Genomic DNA, 27,685 nt, shown 5'->3' with positions numbered 1-27,685 from the left:
GGAGGGAGAAATGGAATAGACTTTAGTATCCTAGAGGGGGCATGGTTCGCTGACACACTGAAAAGCACTCCAAACTATAAAATTGTGTTGATTATCCTATTTGCAATAATCACGTATAGCAGTGAGTTCCATACAAGGAAACAGATGGCTGTGCTTATACCGCTGGCAAAGCACCAGAGCACCTAAAACTTGACATTGAGACACTAAGCAGCTTAAAGATAGGCATGCACCTTTTCCTTGTTAATACCTGGCCTGGTTTTTTTTGTCAGGTGTGCATTTTTTTTTTAGTCTTCCTAGCTGCTACTTGCATATGACGTGGCATGATTGAAATAGGGGGGAATTGTGTTTCTAGTAGAATGATAGAAGGGGCAGATGCAGTTACAAGGTCTGGGTATTCTTCCATGTATGTGGGACTAGAAAACACCAATAGAATCAATAGAATATTTTCTCTCTCTTTTTTAAATGCACAGAGCTGACACCTTAAATTGTGATGCAAATGATGGTATGCTGCGAGACATAAAAGAGGCCTCACAATATACTTTTAAAAATCCTTCATGCTTTGTTTGAAACATCAGGGATGGTGTGCAGTTTTGGGGGCAAACCAAGGAAGATTCTTGTGAGCAGGGGTTGGAAGCTGGTACTGATTGGGTTCACACAGCAATCCACACTCAAGGTTGAGTGTGGATTGTCACTGAACTGTGTGTTGTGTGAACTCAGCCACGCTAACAAACCATGGGTTGTTAACCATGAACAAGCCACAGCCACAAACAGAAACCATGGTTTGTTTTTGGGTAGTGAACTGTGGGTTGTTTGGTTTGTTAGTGTGGCTGAGGCCACACAACACAATTCATGATTTAATGACAACCCATACTCAACCTTGAGCGTGGGTTGTTGTGCTGTGTGAACTCAGCCACTGTATTTATGTCTACTTAGGAAATTCAAAGTTAACTCCAGACAACTTAAGATATTGCAGCAAGTTCTTATTTGGCTTTTGTGCTTGCCTTTATATCAATTTGAAATGCTGTAGAGTCCAGGAGAAGAAAGCAATTGTGACCATCATCTGTCTGTGAGCCACCTCTTTCCATCACATTCTTGAAGACAAGAACCCTGACAAGCCTCAAGACCCTTTTCAGACTCTTTAAAGCAATTCACATATAAAGGTGCTTGTGGATTATATGATTTTGCTCACCAAGAAGTGTAGAAAGCATATTTACAAAGGCCTCAATTCCTAAGAGACTGGTGCTTCTCACTTGGACTGAGTGCCATCAGGCTGCTGGGGAGCTCTAAAACATCTGTGGGGAATTCTCCTGCCAGGATATACTAAGTTCACCAGGTCTTTCCCAAACACATTAACATCAATTTAGTGCATTTATTTGTTAAAGTAGCAAAATATGTACAGACGACATTCTGCAACTGTTGGCTATTGTGTCTTGCACTCTCCATCCCCATTATTTGCTGCCTTGATCTTCTTTAGCTCCTTCTGCAGCTCCTCCTCTGCCGCCAGAATCTCGGTTGGCTTCTGATACTGTGGGGAAAAGAAAATTACCTGAAAATACCCCTAGCAAAAACAGAGCCACCATTAATACAGTGCCTTATTTTCAAGAGAGGCTAGTAAACAAGGTAAAAAGCATAGGCAAAGCCACTGGGCTGCCATGAGATTCTCACACTCACGTTGTCTTTTGAGCTGCCTAACATTTAATGAAACACTGAGCATAAGGCTGTATCTCAATGCACATTATTATTTCTGTCCTCTAGTCTTGGAATTTGCCTTACTTTTAACCCCAGTGAAACCTGCTGGACTGTGCTATATCGCTTGGCAAACAGTGCACTTAACTTTGCCGGCTGTTAGATTCAGTGTATTCCTCCCTCATGTATTCTAGGGGTCTGGATTTCTACACTGAACACCACAGCTTGAGAAAAGATTTGAAATTCAAAAAGGTGGTTGCTGGTGGTGAGGTGAAAATGTATGGAACTTAGGGAGTTCTATCACTGAAACTCTGAAGCAGAAATAGCAATAGTAATTCTGGTTTTTTTTTCTGCTAGGCCTCAAGAGCCTAATTAGTATAGCTCTAACTTTGTAATTTCCAGTCTTAGGCAAGGGGCTGTTTTTTCTGTTTTGTGTATTTCTCCAGTTTTTACAAAGACAGCAATGCCAAAAGGCGGCTGGGAGAAGTGATATCTCGATGCTGATGAATTAGCTTTGTGAGCACTTACCGTGATGATCAATGTGTTGTTGGCATGAGTGAAGCTCAGAGCAGTACTCTCCACGGGCAGCTGGAACCTGTCTAGGTCAGGAATGGAGAACTTCTTGTAATATCTGAAGGCAAGCATAAGAAAAAAGATGAAGATAAAACCAATTTCTATAGTGATTTCCTGTACTACTGGGAATGCTAGCTTATAAAGATTTAATTCTAGACACTTCCCCTCTGCCAATATATACCTTTAAATTAGAGAAACAGCATGGAAGTGTATTATGCCGATATATTCTATCTGAGACATATTCTATCTTAGCCAAGAATAGTTCCAAGGCTTAAATGCTGAACACTCTCTAAAAGGGTTACAAGATTTCATGGATTTAAAAAAATCTGATTGAATTAAAGAATGCCCTGGTTATCTGGCAGCAGATTGTACAGTTTTTATTTTTAATATGAGGATGCCCCTTAAGATGATGCCTGCTGCAACAGCACGCATCTACAAATGAAGCAAGCATGCTTTTTGTCTTTAGAATTTCTGATATGCAGCTTTAATCAATTCTTTTATTTTGATTAATCAACTAAGATTCGTACTAGCAACTGACATTCCATTTCTTAATCAGGTGACAGCTGCACTTTCAAAACAAGAATGCAGGGTACAGGGTTCAGTCCCTTGGCTCACACAAGAAAAAAGGCAGGGAGAGAACCCTAACAGCTTGAATACCAGCTTAGTGTTGATCACCTTGAGTCTACACTGTCTCACACACCTTCATTATATCCAACCACAACTTAGCCAAGCTGGAAGGACATTGTTTTTATTCCCCACGCCCAGCGCTATCATTGCTGCCATTTAGCCCCTTTGTTACTTGGAGCTCTTCCCTTGTGAAATTCCCTCCATCTCTGACTTGTTTCTGGTACTCCAAATTGAACAGGAGAATTTATTTCCTGGTGTCAGACCCATGAGCAATCCTTCTCCATTAAGCTAGTTTTGCTTGGAGGTTGACTGCTTGAACTGCTGCTGCACAAAACATGAACCTTTATTTTCGAAGCCTTCACGAAAAACGCATACAAAGCCTAACCAGCCCTGGCTGCTTTGCTTGCTTGGGAGGAATGTTACCGCAGGGCTCAGAGCCTTCTGCGTGTATTTGGGAAAGGTGGCAGACATGGATAATAATGGGGGTGTCAAAGGTTAAACAGCAAAGATTAGATGAACACAAAGACATGTTAAGGAAGTGTTAACTTCTTACTGATTGAGACAATAAAAAACAGGTCCCAAAAGAAGCCCAGTGTTTCAAAGAGCCTAGGGAGCCCTCATTGGGAACACCAACTTTGCCCCCCACCCCACCCTTCCCCAGGGCTGAAGCAGTGGGAAAAATACCTGGGGTCTGGTCTCCAACTGAAATCTCTGAAAGATCAAAGGAAAACAGATCTGCTGCTTTGCCCCCTTTCCAGTGTAACGTTAACTGCTACCTCGCCCTGCCATAATTGAATCTGCTGTGGCCAAGGAGGCTTTGCCTGTTTGTTTGGAAAGTTTGCTTTAATGGATTTGTTTTACAGCAAGAGGGCTGGAGCAAATCCCACTTGAGCAGCCTTTTGCTGTGGCTGGAGGGGACAACAATGAATGAGCTGGAGCGGGTGGCAATATTTTCTTTTAAAGGTCCCTTGGGGCAGCTCTGTGTTCTGGCAGGGCTCCTGTGCCTTTAACAGCTGTGTTGCAGCCATTCAGTATGTTCAGCTTTCTCCCTTGTTGTATCTCTATAGCAGGAAAAGTTTCATCTGTTGAGTTTCTGCCTGTCATGCAGCTGTCAAGGCATTAGGCATCTCTCCCCTTAAAATTCCACCTAAGTGTAGGCAAGGAGCCATTATTAACCATGGCCACAAGAACTGGCATGGAGAGCTGATATCTAGCCTAAACAAAAGCTTAGTTTCAGTAAAAGTACTACAAGCAGAATAATTGTACAGAAGACCAAATACACAGATGCACACACACGCTTGCAGAACCTCCACTGTTCTCTGTAAGAACTATGCCACTAAGCAAGGGCAGGGAATCTGAACTCAAGTTATTTAAACCCCCCCATCCACCTGCTCTTCAGCCCAAGAGACCCTCACAGTAGTACCAATAAACAAGGAGCTACAATAAAGACATGGCATATGGTAAAAATAGAAACATCAGACTTATAAATTAAAGAGAGTGTGGAAAGAGACCACCATGACAGCCATCAGTAGGCCTGGAAGCTTTTGAAAAATAAAGAACTTCACCTGCATTCCAGAAATTATTTGTGAGTTGAAGTAGGGGTGGATGGCAACCTGGCAGGCCTTGCTGGAGAGGGGATTCTTGTAAGGAAGGTGTCCAAAAGAGAAGGGCTACTACTATATGAGTGAGCCTATCTTGCATCTGAAGGCAGTCCTATTTGGAGCAGGCCCTCTCCTGCAGATCACAACTACAGAGAGGCAGGAGGTACTCCTTGAGTGTGTTACCCTTTTAAGTTTAAGACACAGAAGCTGAGTCAACTCTTTCTTACCCCACCCAATACGTGCCTTGATGTTAAACTGTGGGCATTCAATCCTGCACACAATCAAAGGTAGTTCATTTTAAGGTATTTCTAATGTGTATCTTGCCTCACCATCCTGTTCCTGATGACATAGATGCAAAAGCCACAAAGGTCTCCCTGACTCCCAAAATGCTCTGAAATTGGAACGCGCGCATTTTTCCTGTTTTTTCGCAGGCCTTCACATCTCTAGTTGTGTCATAAGAACAGCACTACTAGATCTGCCCAAGGCTAGACCAGCATTGGCCAGCAGCCCACAAGCAGGGTGTGAAAGAAACAGCCCCTTTCCCTGTTCTTTGCCTACCAGCAACTTCTGACTGAGGACATCCCTGGTATGTGCTTTTGAATACAGAGGTTCTGTTTAGCTATCATATCCAACAGTTGCTGTTAGACCTATCCTCCATAAATGTGTTTAATCCCCTTTGAAAGCCATCTAAGCCAGTGACCACCAACCCATTTTATGGCAATGAATTCCGCAAGTTATTTATATCTCATAGTTATATCTCATAGTTAGTCCTGTAACACTCGATTTCAGGGTCAGCCAATGAAACTGGCAGTAGATTTCAGGACTACATAAAGGTCCTGCAATCTACTGCCAATTTCATTGGCTGACCCTGAAATCGAGTGTTACAGGACTATGTGATTCTGCAGAAAGCTGAGGATATTCAAGGGCTGCTCAAATCAACAAGTCCTTAAGCATCCCCATACCTATCAAGAGGAGACCACTGAACAGCAGGAACCTGATCCTGCACCTTCCAATTGCAGCCAGATAACAAAGATGCCAAGTGGAAGGATCTACAGGGTTAATGTAGTCTGGCCTTCATTGTGAAGTGTTTGACAAGTCCTGACCACATCCCTAGTCCTTTACTGTCACTGATTAATAGGACTCTTTGCCCTCAGAAGAACTTTAGCTAGCCTTAACATAAATAGCCAAAAGAGCAGTTCTTTGCCAACAGCGCCACCTCTAGGTAATTATCAGGGATAGCACAAAACTGGATTCAGATTTCAGACTTGGAGCCAGAAAAGAAAATCAAATGCCATTTGTTCCATGGCAGTATATTTCTCCCAACTAAAAACTGGGAGTAAGGAATGGATTTGCTTCAGTTTGTAACTTAATACTGTCAGCTACGAAGGAGAGAAGGGCTGGAATTTTGCAATAAGGTGTGTATACTGTTGCCTCCTGAACCTGGGTCTTATCTTGAGTTTGAAAACTGCACTAACTTCGCCCCACCTTGGGTGACCTTCAAGCTTACTGACTTCTTATTTGTCGTACGGACCACACAGCAGCGCTGATCCTTCTCCGCTGAAACACTGTAAACATCTTTAGGATATGGCAGGTTCCGGATCCGCCACTGAAAACTGCTCTTGGTGTCTTTTCGCATAAAGACTGGCTAGAGAAAAGACACATGTAAGTCAGCCTGGTGCAATGGATAGCAACTGTATATAGCTTTCCTTGCAATGGCATGAGGATTCCTGGCTTTGACATTCAGATGCTTGGTCTTGTTACTTTGATTCAAATCGCAGTACTGAGGCTGGAGTCTTTTGGTGTTCAGCTCCCTCCCATGTGCTTATATTTCTTCATATGTATTGTGAATTCTATAGGTGGGAATGTTGCCCAGTCTTTGTATTTTTCATTTATATTATTTCAAGGCATCCAGGGGGTCTATCCGGGATACACAGAGGTAGAGTAAAGGGGTAGAAGAGAAGGCTACAATGGATTCAGGCCACACAAAATTCCACTCCTCCTTAGCCCAAGCTCCCTTCATTTCATCAGTTTAATTTAGGGATGGAGGGAGTCATTTTATTACTTCTATTGTTAAACAACTGGGAGTCAGACATTCTTGCAGGTCTAATTCACCCACAGATCTACCAGTAGCGGCAGAGCACATGACCTGTATGCAGAAGGTGCCAAGTCCTGTCTCCTTCAGTTAAATGGTCTTAACTGGCAGTACAGGGAACAGATTCAGTGGGTAGCTGCCAGTCCAGTATTGTGGGACACCTTGCTCTGTGAAGTACGGGATGCCCTTCTCAAGAGGTTGTTCACCAGTAGGTGAAGACATTTAAATTCTGGCAGGCTTTTGCCTACTAAGCGTTGGTTTCGTTTAAAGGTTGTTCTAGATATGGTCTCTGCCTCTGTATTTTTATTGACATTGTATCTTTACCTGAATGCATGATGTTATATTGTATTGTGGTTTTAAATTGTTATGAGCTGCTTGGAGTGGTGCACAGGCACCTGGGCAAGATATACATTTAAAAATAAATAGGCAATATTGTGATAAATGGATTGACGGTTTGACTTGGTATAACATAGGTTCCTATGTTTATACCATCAATCAAGTCATAGCACAGGTTCTCCAAAAAGTCGCAAGTTGAGGTTTCTCTGTCCAGGAATATCGTCAAAGGAATAGAACCTGTGTGTTCCCCTTTCTTCCTCTCTCTGCTCCCAAAATGATGACATGCCAAACCCTAGATCTCATGTGTTTCAACTCATCTTAAGAATCCAAACTGCAATCTCAGAATTCATAATGGGAGGTTCCAGAAAACGAGCCTCATCCAAATTTTAGATGTGAATGCTCTGGACAAGGACTTACATTGGTACTGCTCTCCTTTATGAGCTCACGATCCAGTGCTCCTGGAGAAAGCAAGTGTGGCTCTCCCACTTCAACCTCCCAATTGCCACAAGCACCCAGAGCATTCTTTTCTCTCCATTTCCTCACTGCAGAGAAAGAAAAGGGGGAAAGTAAGCACCACCTTAACTTGTTCTTTCAGGAAAGCATCCTCAATAAATGTATAACAGAGGCTGAATTAGTAGGCAGGGGATTTTCTCAATACCTCAAGGAGTAACAATAAGATGCTGTGTGGCTCAGCATTTTGACGTACAAGTAAGACACTCTAATTAACAAGTGCTCTAGGAGGCAGTGATGTGGGTTTTCTTGAAAAAATTGAATCAGAAAAATGTCCAGTGCCCCCAAACCAACTGGGATCTGCTTTAGCAAGTTTGGATTATATGTAGTTCTGGTTTTAATTTATCCCTCTGCCCCCATTATGCCCCTCCCACTATTTGCAAAGAAAAAGACAGATCTAAGCCTTTTTCATGCATTAATCACATAAAGAGGGTCTATGGTTTGAAAGGAGCAGCAGGGTCATGTCCCTGACCCTGCACAGCTCTGCAGCATTGCCCTTGATGTCCATATGGGCCTAGGGAGCCAAGCACCCTTGGAGTGGGCCTAGTGTGTTCCAGGTTCCAGCTTCTTCAGAGGTCTACATGCATAGGCTTTCCTGGATCAGACATCTGTGCTCAATGCACGGATGCTGGGAGGTGGGGCCAGAGAGCCATGCAACCTCAGCAGCGACGCCAACATGATCAGAGTTCCAACTGCCATGGATGTCTATGCAGCTTCCCTAGCTCAGACAGCCGCACTCAATGTGTGGCTATCAGAGGCTAGGCCAGACAGCCATATAACCTCAGCAGTGGGACCAGTAATGTGGCCACACTGGCCTTTGAACACATGGATGCCTTTCACACAATTAATGCACGAAGGGAGCTCTTGTGTTTCTGTAGTGTAATCTAATGTCTAAGCAAATTCCTTGGAAGAATCACAAAAAAGCTAATTACAATTGCCTAATTTGACTGGTATTGTATCCATTCATTCTTGTACTTGTACTTAATTTTTTTTATGAAAATGCTAAGAAAGGAAACATTTTCCATGGAAAAATATAGTAGCAGGAAATTTTTCTGCCCGCATCACTACTAAAATGTAACACAGAAACATATTCTAGAAGAGCAGTCTTTTCCATGGTGCTGTCAAGTACACATTACCTCCTGACTCAAGGGGCAATTGTATTCTGCCTCGCTTGTGCTGGAAATATTATCGTGTTGGCTGAATGGGTAACCTGAGTCACAATTGCCCTCATTTGAAACCACACAGTGACTAAAGACATAAGAACATAAGAGGAGCCATGCTGAATCAGACCAAAGGCCTATCTGATCCAGCAATCTGTTCTCACTGTGACCAACCAGCTGCCTGTGGGAAGCCCACAAGCACGGCGTGAGTGCAATAGCACCCTCCCACTCATGTTCTCCAGCAAGTGGCATACAGAGGCATACGGCCTCCAATACTGGAGGTGATATATAACCAGCATGATTAGTAGCCATCAATAGCCTTGTCCTCCATGAACGGGGCCCGGAGCAATTGTGAGATTGGGGTCCCTTCTGCCATAGTCGACACGAAATCCTTGCTGACCTGCACTATGTGCAGCAATTACTCAAGGGAAAGCTGCTACCTGTGATCAGCCTGTACAATGTGCCATTAATAACAAGTACCTTTCACCAATATTAAACTCCAACATAGAAAAGGGACTGGCTTACCTAGCAGCTGATTAGTCTTCATGTCATACTCCTCTGCCATCTCCTTCCCGTTGTCAAACAGGTAATGGATTTTTCGTTTACCTAAACAGAGCACGAGGTGAGCAAGTCCACAGAAATGATGCAGAGCAGGAGTAGGCAACCTGGTGCCCTCCAGAGGTCTTGGACTGCAACACCCATCAGCCTCAGCCACCATGGCCAATGGTAAAGGATTATGGGAGTTGCAGACCAAAACAACTGGAGGGTATCAGGTTGTCTACCCCGATGAGGAATTGCCCACCCCACAACACCCCTACCGGTCCCAATTTCACCCGCGCCATGCCTGGCTGGAGACCACAAAAGACTGAGCCATGGCATCCGTTATTGTGGCTTTTGTAGCACACCCCCCCCCATGCCTTCTCCCTCCCAAATCGTACAGCCCGGTCCTATATGCATGCTTTGTCGGAAGTAAACACCCATTTCAATGGGGCAGATTCCAGACTTCCCAAGCGTACACAAGAGTGCAGCCCGGCACAGTCCAGTCCTATTCACATTTGCTCGGAGCTACGTCTCACGGATGGAGTTCATTTTTGTATATATTTAAGGGCTTTATAACCTGCCCTTCAGCCGGTTCGTGGGGGCGGGGGGGGGACGGGGGGGCTTCCACAGCGCGGACTCCCAAGTATGCGCACACAGGACCTCAGCCTCAATTGTGCAGGGGGGGGGCTGCACAGTACCCCTTTCACCGTGACCAAGAGTTTTAAGCATCTTGCCCCAGCCCGGTGCCCTCCAGATGGTTTGGGCGACAACTCCCATCAACCCTGACCATTGGGCCTGCTGGCTGGGGCTGATGGGAGTTGTAGTCCGAGACATCGGAGGGCGCCGGGTTGGCTAGGCTGGTGTTCCGCGTCTGGCCCGAGAGGCTCCGCCGCCTCTTGCTCCCCGCTCGCCCGTCATCGCGGAGCCCGTCGCTTCCCTCGCCCCGGGAACCGTCCCCAGTCCGTCAGGGCCGCAGCCCCGCTGGCTGGCTCCACGCCCCTCGGAGGATTGGCGAACGCGACGACCGGCTCGCTCCCTCCCGGTTACCATCCCCGAGCAGGGCGGTCTTCCGCGCCGCGCGCAGCTGCTCCAGCCAGCTCGGCCCAGCCATGACGCCGCCGGACACATCTCCACGGCAACCGTCGCACACTTCCGGCTCTGCTGGCCTGACACGGAAGAAAACGCCGGGAGCCCCGCGCCGCCGCCGCCGCCGCGTCAGCGCCTCCCCCTCCCCCTCCCCCTCCCCGGTAAGTGAAAACGGCTTCAAAAAAGCACCCCTCCCCCACGCCGTGCGTAACGCCGCAAGGGAGCTCCTGAGCCTCCCGCTCCTCCTTCGCCTCCCGCCCGCTGGGGAGGCGAATGAGCAGAGCGAGTGGCTCGTTGCAGCGCCGACGCCGGCAAGCTGTGGCGGTGGCCACTACTTGTGCTCCAGGGGTGCGGAGCTTGCGGCCCTCCAAGCGCCGTTGGACCCCAGCACCCATAATCCCTGACCATTGGCCATGCTAGCTGGGGCGGATGGGAGCCGGAGTTCAGCCATATCTGGAGGGCTACAGGGTCCCCACATCTGCTCTACTCTGTGTGAGCACGCTTTTTCTCTGGGCGGTAAGCCTCTGCAGAGGTACCAGCCTTTCCCAACCCGGCACTCTCCAGATGTGCTGGGACTACAACTCCCAGCACATCTGGAGGGCACCAGTTTGGGAAAGGCTGAGTTAAAACACGTTAGTGGAGAAGGGTACAACTGCAAACAACCCTGCAGCTTGTTTGCTTGCGCGCGCGCTCTCTCGGTGGTGTAGGATAGTGGTCTCTGGACTGCAGTGCTTCCGATCCTAACCACCAGACCACTCAGACAGAGAGAGAGAGGGAGAGAGCACACACCCAGGCAAGCAGGGTGAGGCAATGTGGCTGCTCATGTTCTCCATCAGCTTCTTGACCTAATCTTCTAGGTCATCTTTCTCCAACCAGATGCCCTCCAGATGCTTTGGATGCCAACTCCCATCAACCCGCAACAGCATAGCCAATGGTCAGGAATGCTGGAAGTTGTGGGCCAAAACATCTGGAGGGCACCAAGTTGGGGAAAGCTGCCCTAGGCAGTGTGGTGTTTATTTATGTGCTGTTGTAATTCTACATTGCATCCCACATAAGAAGGACTGTGTTACCTACTTAAAAATTTAAGTAGTCCCAAGTTTTCCTCCCCGCTCCCCATTCAATCTATTGCCAAATCATGTTGTTTCTCCTTATGCAGCATTGTAAGAATGTGGCCTTTCCTCTCCATCCCCTCCACAAAAACTCTAGTTCATGCCCATGGTCATCTCTCATCTAGACTACTGCAGACTCCTCCTCTCTAATTTTCTGCAGTCTTACCTTGGCCACCTCACATCTGTCCAGCACTCTGCTGCCAAAATCATTCACCTCTCTCTTATCGCTCTGATCATATTACACCCGTTCTTAAATCCCTACTGGCTTCCTGGCTGTACCTGGATCCAGCACAAGCTCCTTGTTTTTTACCATCAAGCCTGCCATGGCTGTGCCCTGCTTTATCTCTCCACTCTTATATCTTGACACATCCCTGTCTCAGGACCTTTGCTTCTCCAGCTCCACCACCCTCCATCATCCAAAGGTTTCCTGCTCCCTCAAAAGATTCTGCCATATCTCCTTTGCTGCTCTGCATGCTTGCAACTGCCTCCCAAAACGCCCATCTGCTGCCACCTCTCCTACTTGCCTCACATCAGCATCACGAACATGGTTGATACACAGCAATTCAAAGCCAGGCTTTTAAGAGGAAAGCACTCAAAGGCCTGGATAGATGAATCTGTGAGTTTTAGTTCCTCCCACATTAAAATTTTAAAAATCTCAATTTCTTTCCATCCCAGTTATGAAGAAATTTGTGAATGTTGGCAAGTTCTTATTAAAAACAAACTGAAGTCTCACCCATCCTTATATTCCAAATAAGGTCACTGGAGCCAGGCTCCGAAACTAACTCTGAGAGTTCAAAAAGCTTGCCTCGAAGGAGAGGCATGGTTTTAAAGCTTCTGAACTCTTCTCCTGCTCGGATCCAATATCTCCCACTGATCCCTGCTCCCTCCCCCTATCCCCAGAAACACCTTTTGGCAGCCCCCTTGAAGCACACTCCCCCCTGCCCTTCTCGTTCAATAGGCATGGCAGTGTGAGCAGTGACAGAGATGCATGGTGCAGGGAGAGAAGATGGTTGATGCCGTGGGATTATGGAGCCCAGGAGCTCATCGGCTGCAGTTTCAAATTAGCTTTATTGAGTTAGCCTTTTGGGGAAAAAACGATCCCTGAATCTGAAATTCTCACAAATCACAAATGAGCACACAGACAAGTATATAGCTGTCCTCAAACAAAGTGATTCTGAAAGAGAAAGTGTAGAGGCAATCCCGGAGGTTGTTCAAGCTTCCTCTCCCCTTGGAGCGTTGTGTCTTATTAAGATGGCTCGCAGCTGCAGGAGCATCACCACCAAGGTATCCAAGTGGTGGCAGGGGGTAGGGGGCTTGGCCAGCACTGTGAGGGGCCACTGAGAGCAGCCTGCACAGGGGCCCCCCAAATCCGGAGCCAAGCCTATTCCCCTGTGTCGCAACTCATTGGCAGGAATCTTTCCTATTGTACTCTGTAAAGCATCATGCATGCTGATGGTGCTGTATAAATAATGGATGATGATAGAGTGGCATCTATGGATATGTTCCAAGGATCTATGGAGTCCTTGGAGCTAAGTGGCATTATATGATGATGATGATTGTGAAGCACCAAGTCTGCTGTTTTTTGGATGTACCAGATTTTGTAAACTGAAGAGAGTAGGGTCCCATTAGTGATTGGGTAGGAGAACTCTCAGGGCCTCTCACCAGTGGCAGCCTCCAGATGCCCAGCTGAACTGGAAACGTTGCCGTATGTCTGGGGTGGGCAACGTTTTTCAGCCCAAGGGCTGGATTGCCACCCGGGAAACCTCGTGTCAGAGCCCAAAGTGGGTATATTCATCTCTCTCTCTCTCTCTCACACACACACACACACACACTGCATTCTCACACACACTTTCCAAGCCCCTGATCCAGCTGAAGAGCTGGGGTATTTCACAGCTCCCTCCCCGCTCAGCTGATCCATGCAGATTAACTGAAGGAGAGACTGGGGGGAGGGGGAGATTTTCCCTGCTGAGTGCTGAGAAAGTCTCCCTTTTTCATTGCTGACTCGGCAAAAGCTGCTGATTAGAGTTAAGATCTTTTCCCTGCTTAACCCTTTCTCTCTGTGCATCAAGGAGAAGCTGTTATCTCTGATCAGCAGCTGATCAGAGATTAGAGCTTTTCCCTGCCTGGGGGAGAAGGGATAAGGCAGGCATCAGGGAGAAGCTGGCAGATTGGATGGGAAATCTTTCACTGGCCATATTGGGCTCACTGGCTATATTGGGCTCAGAGGCTAGAGGTTCCCCATGCCTGCCATGGGGGTTTCTTTTTCTGGAGGCTTGTTGGTCATTAGAACAGATCATAAGCTAAGACCCCCAGAAGCTGAAGTTATCCTATTGGCCTTGCACCCCAGTAATTTCAACCTCCTGACTAAAGTTGCTTGTAGAGCTGTTTCATCTGTTGCTGTGGATCACAAAGTAGCTTTATTTTCAGAGAGGGTCTAGAAATCCCTCTGAGAAACATCCACGAGATAAATGCTTGCTGTCTTTACCTTCTTCTTTATCAAGACTGCTTACTCCTGCCTTCGAAGGAGGTATCAATGTTCCATGGAATCCCAAGGAATTGTCAAAGTTTTTCCCAAACAAAAGAAATTAAGAGTTGATTCACGGAAGACAACACTACCAGAGGTACTGAAAGAAGCCAGGAGCAAGCAGGGTGAGTTTTTTTGTTTCCTTAGCTAGGTGAAGCTATGAGATAGCCTGCCCTGCTCTGTCATAGATTACTATGGGCTAGTTTTTAGTGTAAATAGTTTGCTTTGAGAGAAATTACTGAAACCTGGAAGGATCCAATCAAGTGGAGGTATTGTGCTTTGATATCCTGGTTATGTGCTACAAGTCAGCTAGCCTTCTCTATACTAGTTACAGTTTCAAGCTGTCAGATTCCCATCATTCAGATAAGGCATGAAACCATCTTTGTTTTGCTTATCCTCTTTTCTCTGTGGCTTTCATTAGCAGGGTGGCTGGAGCCAGTGACGGCCTATGTTCTGCAAGCAGGAATTGGCCAGGCCAGGGCTGAGATCTTCCGCAAGCAGATCATCCAAAATGGAGGAAGTATCTGCAGTCAGCTTTCCCCAGATGTGACACATGTAATAGTGGATGAAGACATGGACTGCGACCGGGCTTTCCGACTCCTCAAACTAGCCAAGCTACCCCAGGGATTGCTACTGGTGAAGGCATCCTGGCTGAGTTCGTGTATTACAGCACAGCAGATTGTGAACACTGCCGGCTACAGCCTCTTCATCCCAGAGAAGTAGGGAACTCTCTTATACACTTTATCCAAACTGAGGTGGCAAGGCTTGTATAGAAACTGATTTCTCATCTTGGGAATGCACAGAGAAGAGCTTTATTCACCATCTGTGGTTACGGGACCAAGAAATCCTTACCCGTCTGCTTCCAGACGGAAGTGTGTTCCACCCACACCCAAACACCCTGAATTAAAATTTCCCCTCAGTCCTCTGTGATGGCAGAACAATAGAGATTTTTGTTCAGACCCTTACCTTGCAGTTATAGGAGTCCAGAGTAATTTGGTGGAATTCTAAGTGCTCCTTATTGTCCTACTTGTTATTGGGGCAATCTTGGCTGGCTTCCCTCAGTAAGGATGACATCATCATATTCTCTGCAAGCCCTATTATCACCCATTTCTAGGGTTGCTGTTTCATGGGACCAAACTATGGTGAAAAGAAACATCTTTAAAATGGGGAAGATAATTGCTTAGCCTGGACAGGAGTGTATCCAGGCTAACATTGTATGATGAATGTTAATAATTGAATTGCAGTGTGTCTTCAGTGGAGATTCAAACTTATCTGGTAACGTATGTGTAGGGACAGTGATTTTCTGTGTGGCTGGATCAAGTTATGAATCACAGAAACTGTCTTCTAATGCATTAATCAAATCCTAAAGAAATCTCAATTTTCTTGTCTCTTGTTATTTTTCTGTTGTTAAATTAAAACACATCCATGCTAGGATATCCACATTAGTCTCATGATTCAGTTTCATACAACAAGAAAGAGGATGTGTGATAGAGTCATCATTTGCAAGCTCAATAAGAGTTCATAGAGAAACCCAGGGTATTTGCTACATCCAAAATATTAAAAAGACCCCTCCAACCTCTTATATCAAAATCAGATATTGTACGGTCTTCATGTATAAAAATCTTTTAAATGGTGAAGGCAATATAGAAGGGCATATTGGTGGGGTTTCTAGTAGCTAGAGAGAGCTTTTTGCCCCAGTTGCCGGGCCACCTGGAGGATAAGTGGGGTCTGGGCTAGGCAAGTATGATGTTGGGGGCCCTGCCATAGCCCCCTACAAGGACCCATGGGGGTGAGCAATGTAGCAGGGCTGGGCAGGGGCCAACAGTGCACACAAGATCTGAGACAGGACCCCCCCTTGCTTTGTGGGGGGCTGGGGCAAATTGTCCAATGACCCCCTCCGGGGCAGTTGCCTCATGTGTCCTACATCCCACCAACAAATTATGAGGACCTTTTGCTATTGTATGTTTGTAATATTTTTTCAATTGGAGTAGGCTACCTAACCCAGTAAAAGAAGCCATGTGACAACTAAAATGCTACCTTACCTGATAATATTTGCATCCCAGCATTTCTTTCTTTAGTAGTTAAATGTTAAACATTTGAAAATCACAGCATTGGGAGGGCAGGGTTTTCCCCAGGGTAGGCTTTGAAAAATGGGCAGTTCTGGCTGAAATAGACAGTTGGAGAGTAAATGACACCCATCCACAGAGTTAATGTATGGACTCCACAAATCCCCTTTCCTAATTTCTCAGGTTCTTGTTAGGGGTAGGATGGATGCTTTCAAAACCAATTACTGTACATTGATTCTTGGCAGGTATCTGGATGCGGCCGGCCTTTCAAAGAGCCAATCACAATTTCCAGATGAGGAGAAGATCCACCCTCAAACGGAGAGGTCAGCCATGGGGCTGAAAGCTGAACCACAGACAGGGGCCAGCTATCTGTGTAGTGCAACAAACTCCTCAGGACAGCAGGAAACCAAAGGGGTGGACCTGGTTAGTGGCTTCCCACTTTTGTGCTTTTGAGCATTTTTTATTAGGTTCAGCCTAATGGTTTTTTAAAGTTATTTCCTAATACAATTAATCAGCATCAACTTCCATCTAAGCCAGTTAGGAAACACTACCCGTGTTTAGGGTTGGTAACAACAAACTTGTCCGGTTAAATCTATAGATACAGCCCTTTTTTTCTTTTGAAAGGGATAAATCCCCCCCCCCCCCATCATGGGTGTCCTTGTAGGAACTGGCTCATAACATGTGCCTCCCTTGATTACTCTGAGTATGTTCCTCTAGCAAGCTTGAATTCAACCCACCTGAAAATCAAAAATATAGGAAAAAATATATATATATTTTTTGGCAAATTACTTTGATGATTAGGATGCATGAACTGTGTACAGCCATGCTGCTACATTTATGCTCTGTCCTCTGAAAACGTTGTTGTTGTTGTTGTTGATATTAATATTCTCCTTCCAAAGAATCTCAAAGTTTTGGCAAAAATGTTCCCTGGCCTCAAAGCCCTATACATCCATTTGCCTCAAATTTCATTTCTTCTCTCTCTGAAGCATATTAAAATCAGCTTGTAGAGTATTACTGCTACAGTGTATTAAATGCCCGAAAGCCTGTTCCCTATAGCATCTTGACCACACTGTATAATGAGTGTGAGCCATTGTTCAACTTCTTAAGTATTCCTTTATGTTCTGTACCAATCAGTGGAATACCCAGTGTGTCCATTATGGAATGTTATCGCCCCCTAGTGGCTGTGGCATAAGAAGTGGTATATTGTGCCATTGTAGTTGCTGTATCCTGGGACAACATCTTATTTATGATGTATCTTTGCCATCGCCCCAAAACTCACACTCACACCAAACACCGTCATAAGTTGTGATGGTCCATAGCATTTTAGTCGCCCCAGAGACTCTGCCATCATCTTGTAGATGATCACTAAAGAGAAAAATGTGGAGATGCAAGTGTAAGTATAACTAATGTTTGCTGCCTTTGACGCTGAACTCTGCTAATTATTGCTGTGGATCTCCTGGGGATTAATTGAGTGTTTTAGAGACCCCCTGTTTGGCTGCATAATGAGTCTGTGCCTTATAATTGTTAGGATCAGTGATAGCTGCATTTCATGGCTTCCTGTTCTTCCTCTCTCCTAAGAGGATCGTGGATGGTGAGGAAACTGAAGCAGAAGGGCCTGCTGTCACCCTGGGAGAACTGCAAGCCCTGAGGTCAGGTCGGGACCGGAACACTTTGTCAGGAGACTCGTCAGCGGCGCCTCTCCCTGGCAAGTGGGTTTGTGCTCAGTCCTCCGAAAGCAAGAAAATTAATCATAATCAGTGCATTACGGAGAAGCTGGAGCTACTGGCAAAAGCCTACTCTGTCCAAGGGGACAAGTGGAGGGCTCTAAGTTACTCCAAAGCCATTAATGCACTCAAGAGCTACCCCAAGCCAGTCACCTCTTATCAGGTAAATGGGAGAGATCTCTTCTCAAGCAAACTGCTTTCCTGCTACATTTCCCCCTTCTCTAAAGTATCTGCACCTTGCCAGTTGTGGGAGCAGTTGCTGAGTGCCAGAACGGCTGGCCTTCTCCTCTGGATGCATTGCATCCTGTGGGGATAGCTAGCAGTTATGCTGCACTGGCAAGTTGTAAGATCAAAGTCGCCTGCGGCATACTCCCTGCTTGCTTGCCAGTATTATTCACTTGCTGTAATTCTCTGCTGCTCAGAGAGTATTTCTGAGTATGGAATTAGCAAAGGCTACACTTTTAATCTTTTCGAGAAAGTCTGTGATTGCCTTGAGGGCAAGACAAAGGACTGGTAGCGAGAGAGTAAAAGACACAAGATTTTAATTGCAGGGATTTCATAGGCTTCTAAATCCCAGTTTAGGAAGGTGGCTTCTTGGGGAGGTGTCTGTGGTAGAAAGTTGGCAGCACCTCAGGAGTAAAGAAAGCCATTGCTTGGAAACTGAAGTTAGCCCTGTCCAAGCAGGTGAGACATGTCCAGCGTAAATCAGCCTTACAGACTTCCTTCTGGCCAGCTGTTGCTTTGTGGGTTTCTTTCAGGAAGCCTGCAAGATCCCTGGAATTGGGAAGCAGATGGCAGAAAAGATTGTGGAGATCCTGGAGAGTGGGCACCTTCGAAAGCTTGACCACATCAGTGAGAGTGTCTCGGTCCTGGAAGTGTTTTCCAATATCTGGGGAGCAGGAGTGAAGACTGCTCAGATGTGGTACCAGCAGGTAATTTTCTCTCCTCTTTGCAGCACTGAGCACAGCAGTAATTGTCATTATATTTGTTCGTCACTTTTCTTGTACTGCAGCACTGTTACAAGGCATACATATGTGAGTTTATATCTTACAGTAGTGATGGGCAACTTGTAGCCCAGCAGATGTTTTGGCCTATGACTCCCATCATCCCTCACCATTAGCTATGCTGGCTAGGGCTGATGAGAGTTGTAGGCCGGAGCAAGGAGCTAGTGCTTAAGCTCCAAGGTGAGCTGCTATTGGCTAGACACCTGGGATGCTTCGATCTTATGTGCTTTGTTGAGGGGAAGAAATGAGACCACCAACAGCAAGGCTTAGAACAGTGATGGGGAATGTGTGGCCCTCCAGATGTTTTTGGACTGCAACTCCCATCATCCCTCCCCATTGGTTATGCTGGCTAAGGCTGATGGGAGTTGTAGGCCAAAACATCTGGAAGGCTGCAAGTTGCCCAGCCCTGCTTTTTAGTCTTGGTTACTGGATCTGGTATGGGAAATAACTTCTAATGTGCTCAAGAGAGAAACTTCATTGGTGTTTTCTGAATGACTGCTTAGTTACCTAGAGTTGTTTTGCTAGTGAAGTCAGAGAACTGAAACTAAAATGGATTAAGCAGGAAGACTCTCATCTGGCCATCTTTACCATAGCTTATACTGGAGTGAAAAGGGACAGTGTGACCTCTTTGGTCCAAGCGTGTGTGTGTGTGTGTGTGTGTGTGCGTGTAGAATTATTCTGATGTATCTTGACTACAAGTACATAATGTAAATTCTGTTTACAGGCTACTGTGCAATTTATTTGTGGGGGGGGGGGGGCTGGGGGTTACGAGATCTTCCATGAGCAAATAATGGCAATATTTGCCCCCCCGCCGCCTCCACATAGTGTGCACAATGATGTCATGCATCATTACTGCTTGCATCAGCCTTGTTTTCTTATCAGTATCCCTGTGGTGTCATTGCCAGTTGTGTCACCCTTGGCTCTCTATCCAACTTCTTTGCAAAGGGCTCATGTCAGGTCAACACCTGACATGTTCACTTCTAGCCTTTCTCCCAGAGCAATACCATCATTGTGTATTTTTGTGGGCTATGGGGCGTTGCCCCAGCTGAGCATAGTGATGACGGGGGTGGCACTCTGTAAGTATTCTGCAAACACTAGGCTGAAGAGAGGGCAATAAGACAAGGAATCCTATTACGATTCCTCACTCCAGTCCCACACTGCAGGTGACATTGCTGGGCTCCAGATAGGTGTGAATGGTACCTCTTAGCAGGGACGACTGAAAACAAGGTTCCCCTGTCTGAGTGTCCTGTGTACTCTGGGCAGGGCTTCCGCACTCTGGACGACATCCGCACTAAAGCCTCTCTCACCAGTCAGCAAGCTGTTGGCTTGAAGCACTACAAGGACTTCTTGGAGCGCATGCCACGGGAAGAAGCTGCCGAAATTGAGCAGACAGTGAGTACCCCAGGGAGGATGGTGGGCAGCCACTGGCGAGACTTCAGAGGCCACGTGGCACTCTTCATCGAAGCTCAGTAGAGCACGACTGACCTGCAAGACTGATTTAATCTCTTTGTGTTGATGGCTTAAGGGACATCAGTTTTCCTAATTTTCTAAATACATGTTTTCCCTTATATGTTCCAGTTTGGCAAAATCGAAATCCCACTTGTTTTTTTTTCAGTGGCCACAGGGGGTTGGGGTGGAATTTGCATAGAAATTGTTAGCTTGTTTGGGCTTTGTTTCTGTTCCCCATCAAGATCCTGTTTGGGGTGCCAAAACTGGGATTTACTCTGGCCTGTGGAGCACCAGATGCTGTAGGAAGTGAAAAGCGTGTATGTGCGCGCATGCATGCTCTTCCTGGTCTTCAGCATCTCAAAACGGTTGCTCGACTATGTGGGAACGGCCGCTGCCCAGTTCCTGTGTTGCGCCAACTGTTCCATCCAAACCTCTGGTCAGAGCGTTGCCTTCAGTGCTGCAGGGTGCTCGCCCTCTGGACCTGAAACCTTGACTCTCAACAAAACCTCTTGCCTGAAGGCAGGGCCCTGCCGCCTCATCTGCTGGGAGGGAATGTAAGAAACGCGGAGTTAATGTCACCATGAGGATTCTGTCCCAGCCTTCTGCCTCCCAGAGACAATTCTCTTCTACGAGCATTCATTGCACAGCATATCGGGGATGGGTCCTGGTAGGTTCCCACATGATGTGATTAATGTGAGGTTCCCCATAGTTGGGCAAGAAGCGATGTGCAAAAAGAAGGGAGCAAAGCTGCTGCCTGTCTTACCCTCCCTCCAGGCTGATGCTCGGTAAACTTTTACCGCTGATCTAGGATTCAGCCTGTCTTACTGGTATTCCTTTGTCCTAATCTTCTTACTACCAACTGGCAGCTCTCATCCCTGTTTTTGTAAACTCCCAAACCTGCTATGGCAGCAGTCCTCTAAAGGACTCCCAGACTGTCTTATGGCAGGGCAGCCTTGTGAGTCTCTGTGGTGCCCCTCATGGTGGGGGAAGGGGGCGTTGCCAGCCCTCCAAGCAAGTATCTTCTCCTTGTCATTATGGCTTTGGCCAGGATCATGCCCTTCATAAGCTCATAGAATGTCACATTAATAAAAATGTTTGAGCTGTGATTTGCAGGCTCATGGATCTAAGCCACATGAAACCCTTTTTGTTGCTTCTCCTGGATGCTGAAATCACCATGGCAGCGTCGGGCAGCATGACGCTGTCACTCAGTCACACTGCCTGGCCCTGAAGAATAGGTAGTTGCCAGGTAGGGCATCGCCCCTTACACAGAATGAAAGTTCTTTTGGGAGCCTCCACCCTTGGGAGTGGGCCTATTGTGGGTTTGATGGGATTACCCATCTCTTGCCCACCTCGGGGGCGGGGGTGGGGGAAGAGGCCAGAGAATGAGGGGATTAGCTGCTGTCTGTCCGAGATCCAAGATGCTGTATGAGGCTGGCTGCTTTCAAGAAAACTTAATTGAGGATGCGAAGGGGGCAGATCTGCATTAGAAAAGCCACTGAGGCTATTCCAAATGTTGCAGGGCAAAGGTTAATGGGTTTATCCCTCGCTAATGAAGGATGATCCTGAAGACTGACAAGGGATGCTCACCCTCCAAGCTACCTCCCCCCACATGCCATCCACTATGCTCTGAACCAGCAATCAAGTCTTTGTTTAGTAAAATGGATGATTGGCACCATAATGCCCATAATCCTGCATACTGAAACCACCTTCAAACAATGCTTTAATGAAGCCATCAGAGGGATGCCAGTAGGGATGGGGAACTCAGGTTTGGGCCCAACTTCCTACTGGGTTGTGAGTTCCAGCTCTTGGCCTGTTTCTGGGGTTTGATTGCAGTTGGGAGAGGACTTGGAGCTCCCCACTCTCCATTGAGCCCAGCTGGAGCTCCCAGCCATGGAATGGAGCTTCTAAAGAGGCCAGAAGCTGGAGAGTGCCAGGGGGCCAGGCCTGCATTGCTGTGCCATGCTTCATGCTACCAGCCTGATTTTCTCTTCCTGTTTAAAGGATAGTCAGATATAGCCACCCCACCCCTTTGCACCTTGCTTCATCACAGATTTCCTGCTGCAACGTTGGAGAGAGCACTTGGTTTCATTTCTTTTTCTCCAGCTCTGCAGCATGATAACATCCCATAGTTTGGAAGGTTTCTTGTTATCAGGCTGCAAGTTACCAAAAGAGCAGCTGGGTCCTGAGACAGCTAAAACCAGGACTGTGTGTATTCTGTGTGTTCCATAATTCAGTATCCTGAGAATCTTAGTATTCACTTATAGCAAGGGTAGGCAGAAAGCAAATCGCCACATGTTTGGACTTCAACTCCCAGCATTCTTGACCATTGGTCAGGTTGGCAGGGGCTTCTGGGAGTTGAAGTCTAAAACATCTGGAGATCTATTTTCTGCTCACCCTTGACATATAGCCATTGTGGGCTTGAAGGCAGGCTTGCAAGCATACGGACAATTCATAGGGAACTCCCCCAAATTGGAGTAGGGCTCAGTAAAATGTTCTCTGCTGAAAGGGCATGGCTCCTTGCCCTCCCCGTGTCTGGCAGAAGCAGAATAAATTGAGTAGAATGTTGCATATGCAGGATTTACACAGACAATAAAATTCAGCTTTCTTGCCACAGAATTCGGATTATGGTGGCATAGAATTTTAAAATTTGTATTTTTTTTTTTTGCATCAAGCCCATACAGTGTTGGTTAATTGTATGACCTCCACAGTGGGTGGCAGAGACTTCAGATTGGCAGATACATTTCAGCCCATTCCTCTAACCTGTCTTTCCTAGTAGGTCAGAGAAACAGCGCAGTGTATCAAACCCGGACTGGTGTGTGTAGCATGTGGCTCGTTCCGGCGGGGGAAATCCACCTGTGGGGATGTGGATGTGCTAGTGACTCACCCCGATGGGCACTCCCACGAAGGAGTATTCAGCAAGCTTCTTGGCAGCCTCCGGAAAAGTGGTATGAATGGGTGGGATAAGGGGCCCACATCCTTGAATCCTTTCACACCTCGGAAACCCTTTGTAAAAGCAAGTATACATCATTGCCAGGTACTGTCATGTCCATCTCAGTCTTGGCAGTCCATCCTGATGCTAAAATGTCCTGTATCTGATGTTTCATTGGAAGCACCAGATAATTCTCTTCCTGGACACAGCTGGGAATAGCTATTGGGCTCCCTGCATGAAGAACCTAAAGACCATAAATCTGGAGGGCTTATATTGTCTGCCACAATTTAACGGTGTGGATGATTCTTTTTCTTGGAATTACCCCACTATAGAAATACCAAAGCCCTGAATCTCACCTCTTCTTCACCGCTAACATCCTGCCAATACAAGCCCACAAGCTAATGGGCCAAACATGGCTTGATTAGCTGCCCTGTTTTATTTTGGTCTTTTTGCCCGCTGTACCCAGACACACAAGGCAACTGAGCTATCCTCCCTATCCAAGCTTCTGGAGAGAGCCTTTATACTTGCCCTCCTCCAAGGTCCTGGTTTAGCTAGGCTCCTGGCTATCTCCCAGGAGAATCCCCATGAATCGGGATTGGTCAGGCTGGACCCCGGCACTGTTGCTAGCAAGCAGGGAGCCCCCCTAGCCCAGGCTTACAACGGAGTGGGGAGGGATTTACAGCTCCCCTGACATGTTCCTTTCCCCTCAGGCTTTCTCACAGATGACCTGGTGAGCCAGGAAGACAATGGAAGCCAGAAGAAGTACCTGGGGGTCTGCTGTCTGCCAGGCCCGGACCGGCGCCACCGGCGCCTCGACATCATTGTGGTCCCCTATGGCGAGTTTGCTTGTGCCCTGCTCTACTTCACCGGCTCGGCTTACTTCAACCGCTCCATGCGCGCTCTGGCCAAGAGCAAGGGCATGAGTCTGTCGGAGCATGCCCTCAGTAGTGGCGTGGTGCGCGGGCCTGGCGGCCTCAAGACAGTGCCCGGCCTTGCTCTGGCCACCCCCACTGAGAAGGATGTGTTCCTGCATCTGGGGCTGCCTTACCGGGAGCCACACGAGAGGGACTGGTGAGAAGGAAAGGAGCAACCCCCAGATGCCTCCGAGTGGTGCACTTACATGAGACGCATGAGAACATAAGAAGAGCCCGGCTGAATCAGACCAAAGGCCTCTCTAGCCCAGCATTCTGTTCATGCAGTAGCCAACCAGCTGCCTCTGGGAAGCCCACAAGCAGGATATGAGCACAACAGCATCCTCCCACCCATGTTTGCCAGCCACTGGTGTCCATAGGCATACGGCCTCCAGTACTGGAAGTAATATGTAGCCATCACTGCTAGCACCCATTGATAGCCTTATCCTCCGTGAATTTGTCTGAATTCCTGTGGGCAGTCTCACTGGCTGCCTTCAAGCATAGACAGACGTGTCCTGCTTTCCTTGGCAAACCCCCCTGGCTATGGAAGGTGGGATTTCTGTGAGCAGCCGAACTTTTCTGGCGCTACTGGGCATTGAGCCTCCTGACTGAGAAAAGCCCAAGTCTCTGAACATACTTCAGTGGTTTTGAGGGATTGCAGTGAGAGGGGCTGCTGGGGAAGATTGAAGGCAAAAGGAAAAGGGGACGGCAGAGGATGAGATGGCTAGATAGCATCACCGATGCAACGAATATGAACTTGAGCACACTCCGGGAGAGAGTGGAGGACAGGAAGGCCTGGCGTGCTGTGGTCCATGGGGTCACGAAGAGTCGGACACGACTGAATGACTGAACAACAACAACAAGTGAGAGGGGCGCTAAGGGCAAATAGCCTACCTCAGTGGGCAATTATGAAATGAATGAGGAAATGATTGTAAAGCGTATTGCACACTGAAAATCCTATATGAAATGGGAGGGAGAGCACAAAATGCATAGATTTTAAAGAATGAGTTTTAAAAACACTTTTGCAAAGGTACCAAAGTTTTGATAACTTTGGAGGCTGCTACCGGCTCCCAGTGGGGAAGGCTGCTTTTCTTTTGAAGGTTGTACTTCTGGTACCTTGAGGTCTATTGCAGGGATGGGAACCTTATTTCTTTTGACGGCCGCATTCCCTTGGGAGTAATCTGTTGGGGGTTGCAGGCCATCAGTGGGTGGAGCTGAAGCCAATGCTGGGTGAGACCAGAGCCAAAAATGGACAATGCCACCCCTTTGCTCTTTCTTTCTCTCCCTCTCTCTTCCCACCTCTTCCTCCCTGCCCAGCAAGCTGCTGGGGAAGGCACAGATTACTTTTGTCAGAGTCTGTATGAGCATCTACCAAGAATGCCTTAGATACAGTTTGCAGTAAAAGATTAAAATTCTGTGCCAAAATGAACATAATTCTGGACAAATTAGTTATTATAGCCACATAAATTTGCTGGGCTCTGAGACCCTCTCCCCAGAAAAGCTGTTCAAACACAGATGTTCTACTGAGATTCCCCAAGGTATTGCTTTAACGCCTATCTTCATAGCCTTAAGGGCTAGAAACGTGCTTCTTCCTTTAAAAAAATTGAGCTGCAATCCTCAGGGTGTTGAATTCTGGTCCAGTACCACATTCTGCAGCTGGGTGGTTTGATGAAGATGCAGATAGAGGATGCACTGTGCCTTGGGTGATGATATAGAACTTCACAGAAACATAAGAAGCTGCCTTCCTCCAGATTTGTCCATCTAGCCTAATTTTGTCTACTCTGACTGGCAGTGGCTGTTCAGGAACTCAGGCAGAGAGAGGTGTCCCCCATCAGCCGGGTCCTGCTGCATGCCAGAAATGTGTTCTGCCACTGAGCTAGGGCCACTCCCCTAGGCAGAAGGTAGATCTGGATCTACTGAAAGATCTCTGGGTGACTTGCAGTAGATTGGCAAGGGTTTTGGACTCTTCAGTTGTTTAACAGTGGCAGCAACAAAATGGCTGCCCCCTAAATTAAATTGCTGAAATAAAGAGAGCTTGGAGTAGCCAGGTGTGTATTTTTGCATGGAAGGACTGTGAGCCTCATTCAGTTCTGTACTCAAAAACACACTCCTGGGCTCAGAATCCTTTCTAAGTGTACGTGTTTTACACCAGGCTCCAGTTGGTGGATCTTGGGGTTCTAGTAAAAAAACAAAAACAAAGTAGATCCTTCAAGTTTGATGTCTGCCCATCCCTGTTTTAAAGTATTAAAAACTGAAGTGGAGTGGGTAGCATACAGCTCAGAGTTCCATGCTAGAAAGTCATAGCATCGCTACAGCCATACCAGTTCCCATATCCACCTTGAACATATACCTCTGCAGTATATCACTGGGAATCTAGGTAACAAGGTTTCTTTGTGCTTTGTAACTTTGGAAACAAATATTGCTGTGATCTCTGAAAGGCAATAAAATCTGTTAACGTATTTTAAGTTCTTTTATGAATCTTTGGCTGGCGTAATGATGGAGCAGGGATGGTATTTTAAAGCTGCCATTGTGTTAATTGGGAGTAGTACTATCAGGATGATGTGTAAAGCTCCCACCTCCCCCGACCTGGTGTCTTCCAGATCTGTGGGGCTACAGATTCCATCACCCCCAGCCAGCATGGCCAATGGGAAGGCTCTTTTAGAAGATTTTGGGACAGGCAGATGCAGAGAAGAACTTCAGGAGAAAGCATCACAAGAGACTTTAGGAATGCAACTGGCTTCACTTGGCAAACAGTCTGAAAGGTGGCTTGAGCTGGTTGTAAAGAAGAATTATTTTCCCAGGGAAGGGGTTATTGAGCAACCAAGTGACTCTTTGATCTATCAGGGAGATGCAGAACAAGACCTTTTATACTTTAATTGGGCTAATTCAGATTGGATTGTGTGGGTTACTCTGTTGGGGACTGATGATACTGAATTATTTTTTGATGTGAATGCTTGGCGGCAGTTGGAAGGTAATTCCTGGCCTACCCAAAGGTAAGGCTAGATGATCTCATTGACTATAATCCTGCTAGCTTTCCATGCCCCCTGATTCCCCCTTGATCCGAGTTCAGAAGGGACAACTCTTTCCCTGTCCTTTGTAAGTGCTGGTGGCAGGGAGCCACAATTCACACCCAGGCACTAACCACAGCTCGAAATCATCAAAGCCTCTAGCTCCTGCAGGGAAGGGGTTTTTACAAGTGACTGGGATGGGCAGTTGGGCAAACAGGTGGCAAGTGAAGGGATGGGAGCAGAGGTAGGCTTGCAACTTCCCTAGACCTCAATGGAACCCCTGCCCAGTATTTTATTGGGGGAGGGGGTCTCAATTCAACCCTGATGGCTGTAATTCTCTTTTATAATGGATTTTTTTTTCTTCCAAGAGATTTGGCCTATGGTGAGGGAAGAAGAGAGATCTGGTCTCTGTGAGAAAATTCACAATGCCAGATCGCACATAGTTGTCAAGTCATTAGCCACTAGTTGTATTGTCACCGAATCATGGGCCTCCCCGCCCCAGTCCTTCAGTGGGCAGCTCCCCACACATACTGGAGTAGTGAGGCCCAGGGAGGTTTTACTGGCTGTGCAGGTTACCTGGGTCTTGCTGCAGGTCAGAAGGACACAAGCACCCTTCCTCAGGTATGTATCAAAAGATGCATCCCACATGTGATAATTTGTTTTCTATGGCCAATGTTCATGATAGTCCTTTCTTACTTGAATGTCTGAATCGTCAGTGTGCTGCAGCTTCCTAAGTACTGGGACATGTTT

The 27,685-nt window shown here is 46.8% G+C and overlaps 2 protein-coding genes across 7 annotated transcripts; one reads left to right on the top strand and one right to left on the bottom strand.

The window, feature by feature from the left end:
* Positions 1–1,345: 1,345 nt before the first annotated feature.
* On the bottom strand, positions 1,346–10,257 carry DPCD (deleted in primary ciliary dyskinesia homolog (mouse)). 6 transcript variants are annotated; one of them, XM_084846501.1, is made up of 7 exons: positions 10,173–10,257; positions 9,111–9,191; positions 7,333–7,457; positions 5,999–6,132; positions 3,571–3,597; positions 2,215–2,317; positions 1,352–1,525 (listed from the first exon to the last, which is right to left on the bottom strand). In XM_084846501.1, exons 1-7 carry the CDS (start codon positions 10,234–10,236, stop codon positions 1,421–1,423), a joined length of 639 nt encoding a protein of 212 aa, XP_084702627.1. In that variant the 5' UTR covers positions 10,237–10,257; the 3' UTR covers positions 1,352–1,420. The 6 variants fall into 6 exon arrangements, 4 of the variants coding, with proteins under 4 accessions (XP_084702628.1, XP_084702627.1, XP_084702629.1 ...); XM_084846502.1 differs by lacking the exon at positions 3,571–3,597 and having other exon boundaries at positions 1,346–1,525; XR_014789515.1 differs by lacking the exon at positions 10,173–10,257 and having other exon boundaries at positions 5,999–6,128; positions 9,111–9,399.
* POLL (DNA polymerase lambda) lies at positions 9,968–26,390 on the top strand. The gene is made up of 9 exons (XM_084846496.1): positions 9,968–10,372; positions 13,822–13,969; positions 14,266–14,563; positions 16,156–16,333; positions 17,489–17,797; positions 18,393–18,566; positions 19,902–20,030; positions 22,864–23,032; positions 23,727–26,390. Exons 1-9 carry the CDS (start codon positions 10,235–10,237, stop codon positions 24,089–24,091), a joined length of 1,908 nt encoding a protein of 635 aa, XP_084702622.1. The 5' UTR covers positions 9,968–10,234; the 3' UTR covers positions 24,092–26,390.
* The last annotated feature ends 1,295 nt before the right edge of the window (positions 26,391–27,685 follow it).

Source organism: Heloderma suspectum, chromosome 3, assembly GCF_057233095.1.
Source record: "Heloderma suspectum isolate Gila_16-S chromosome 3, 16-S_ref, whole genome shotgun sequence".
NCBI classification, from domain to species: Eukaryota; Metazoa; Chordata; class Lepidosauria; order Squamata; family Helodermatidae; genus Heloderma; species Heloderma suspectum.
This window is presented reverse-complemented; position numbering and strand designations above follow the sequence as displayed.

Coding starts and splice junctions, on each gene's coding strand:
- POLL (XM_084846496.1), top strand. CDS start 10,235: ATGACGCCGCCGGACACATCTCCACGGCAACCGTCGCACACTTCCGGC. Junction 14,564..16,155: donor AGCCTCTTCATCCCAGAGAA/GTAGGGAACTCT, acceptor GATTCTTGGCAG/GTATCTGGATGCGGCCGGCC. Junction 16,334..17,488: donor AAACCAAAGGGGTGGACCTG/GTTAGTGGCTTC, acceptor CTCTCTCCTAAG/AGGATCGTGGATGGTGAGGA.
- DPCD (XM_084846500.1), bottom strand. CDS start 9,303: ATGGTGGCTGAGGCTGATGGGTGTTGCAGTCCAAGACCTCTGGAGGGC. Junction 7,458..9,110: donor GAAGACTAATCAGCTGCTAG/GTAAGCCAGTCC, acceptor CTTTCTCTGCAG/TGAGGAAATGGAGAGAAAAG. Junction 1,526..2,214: donor ACAACACATTGATCATCACG/GTAAGTGCTCAC, acceptor TTTTCCCCACAG/TATCAGAAGCCAACCGAGAT.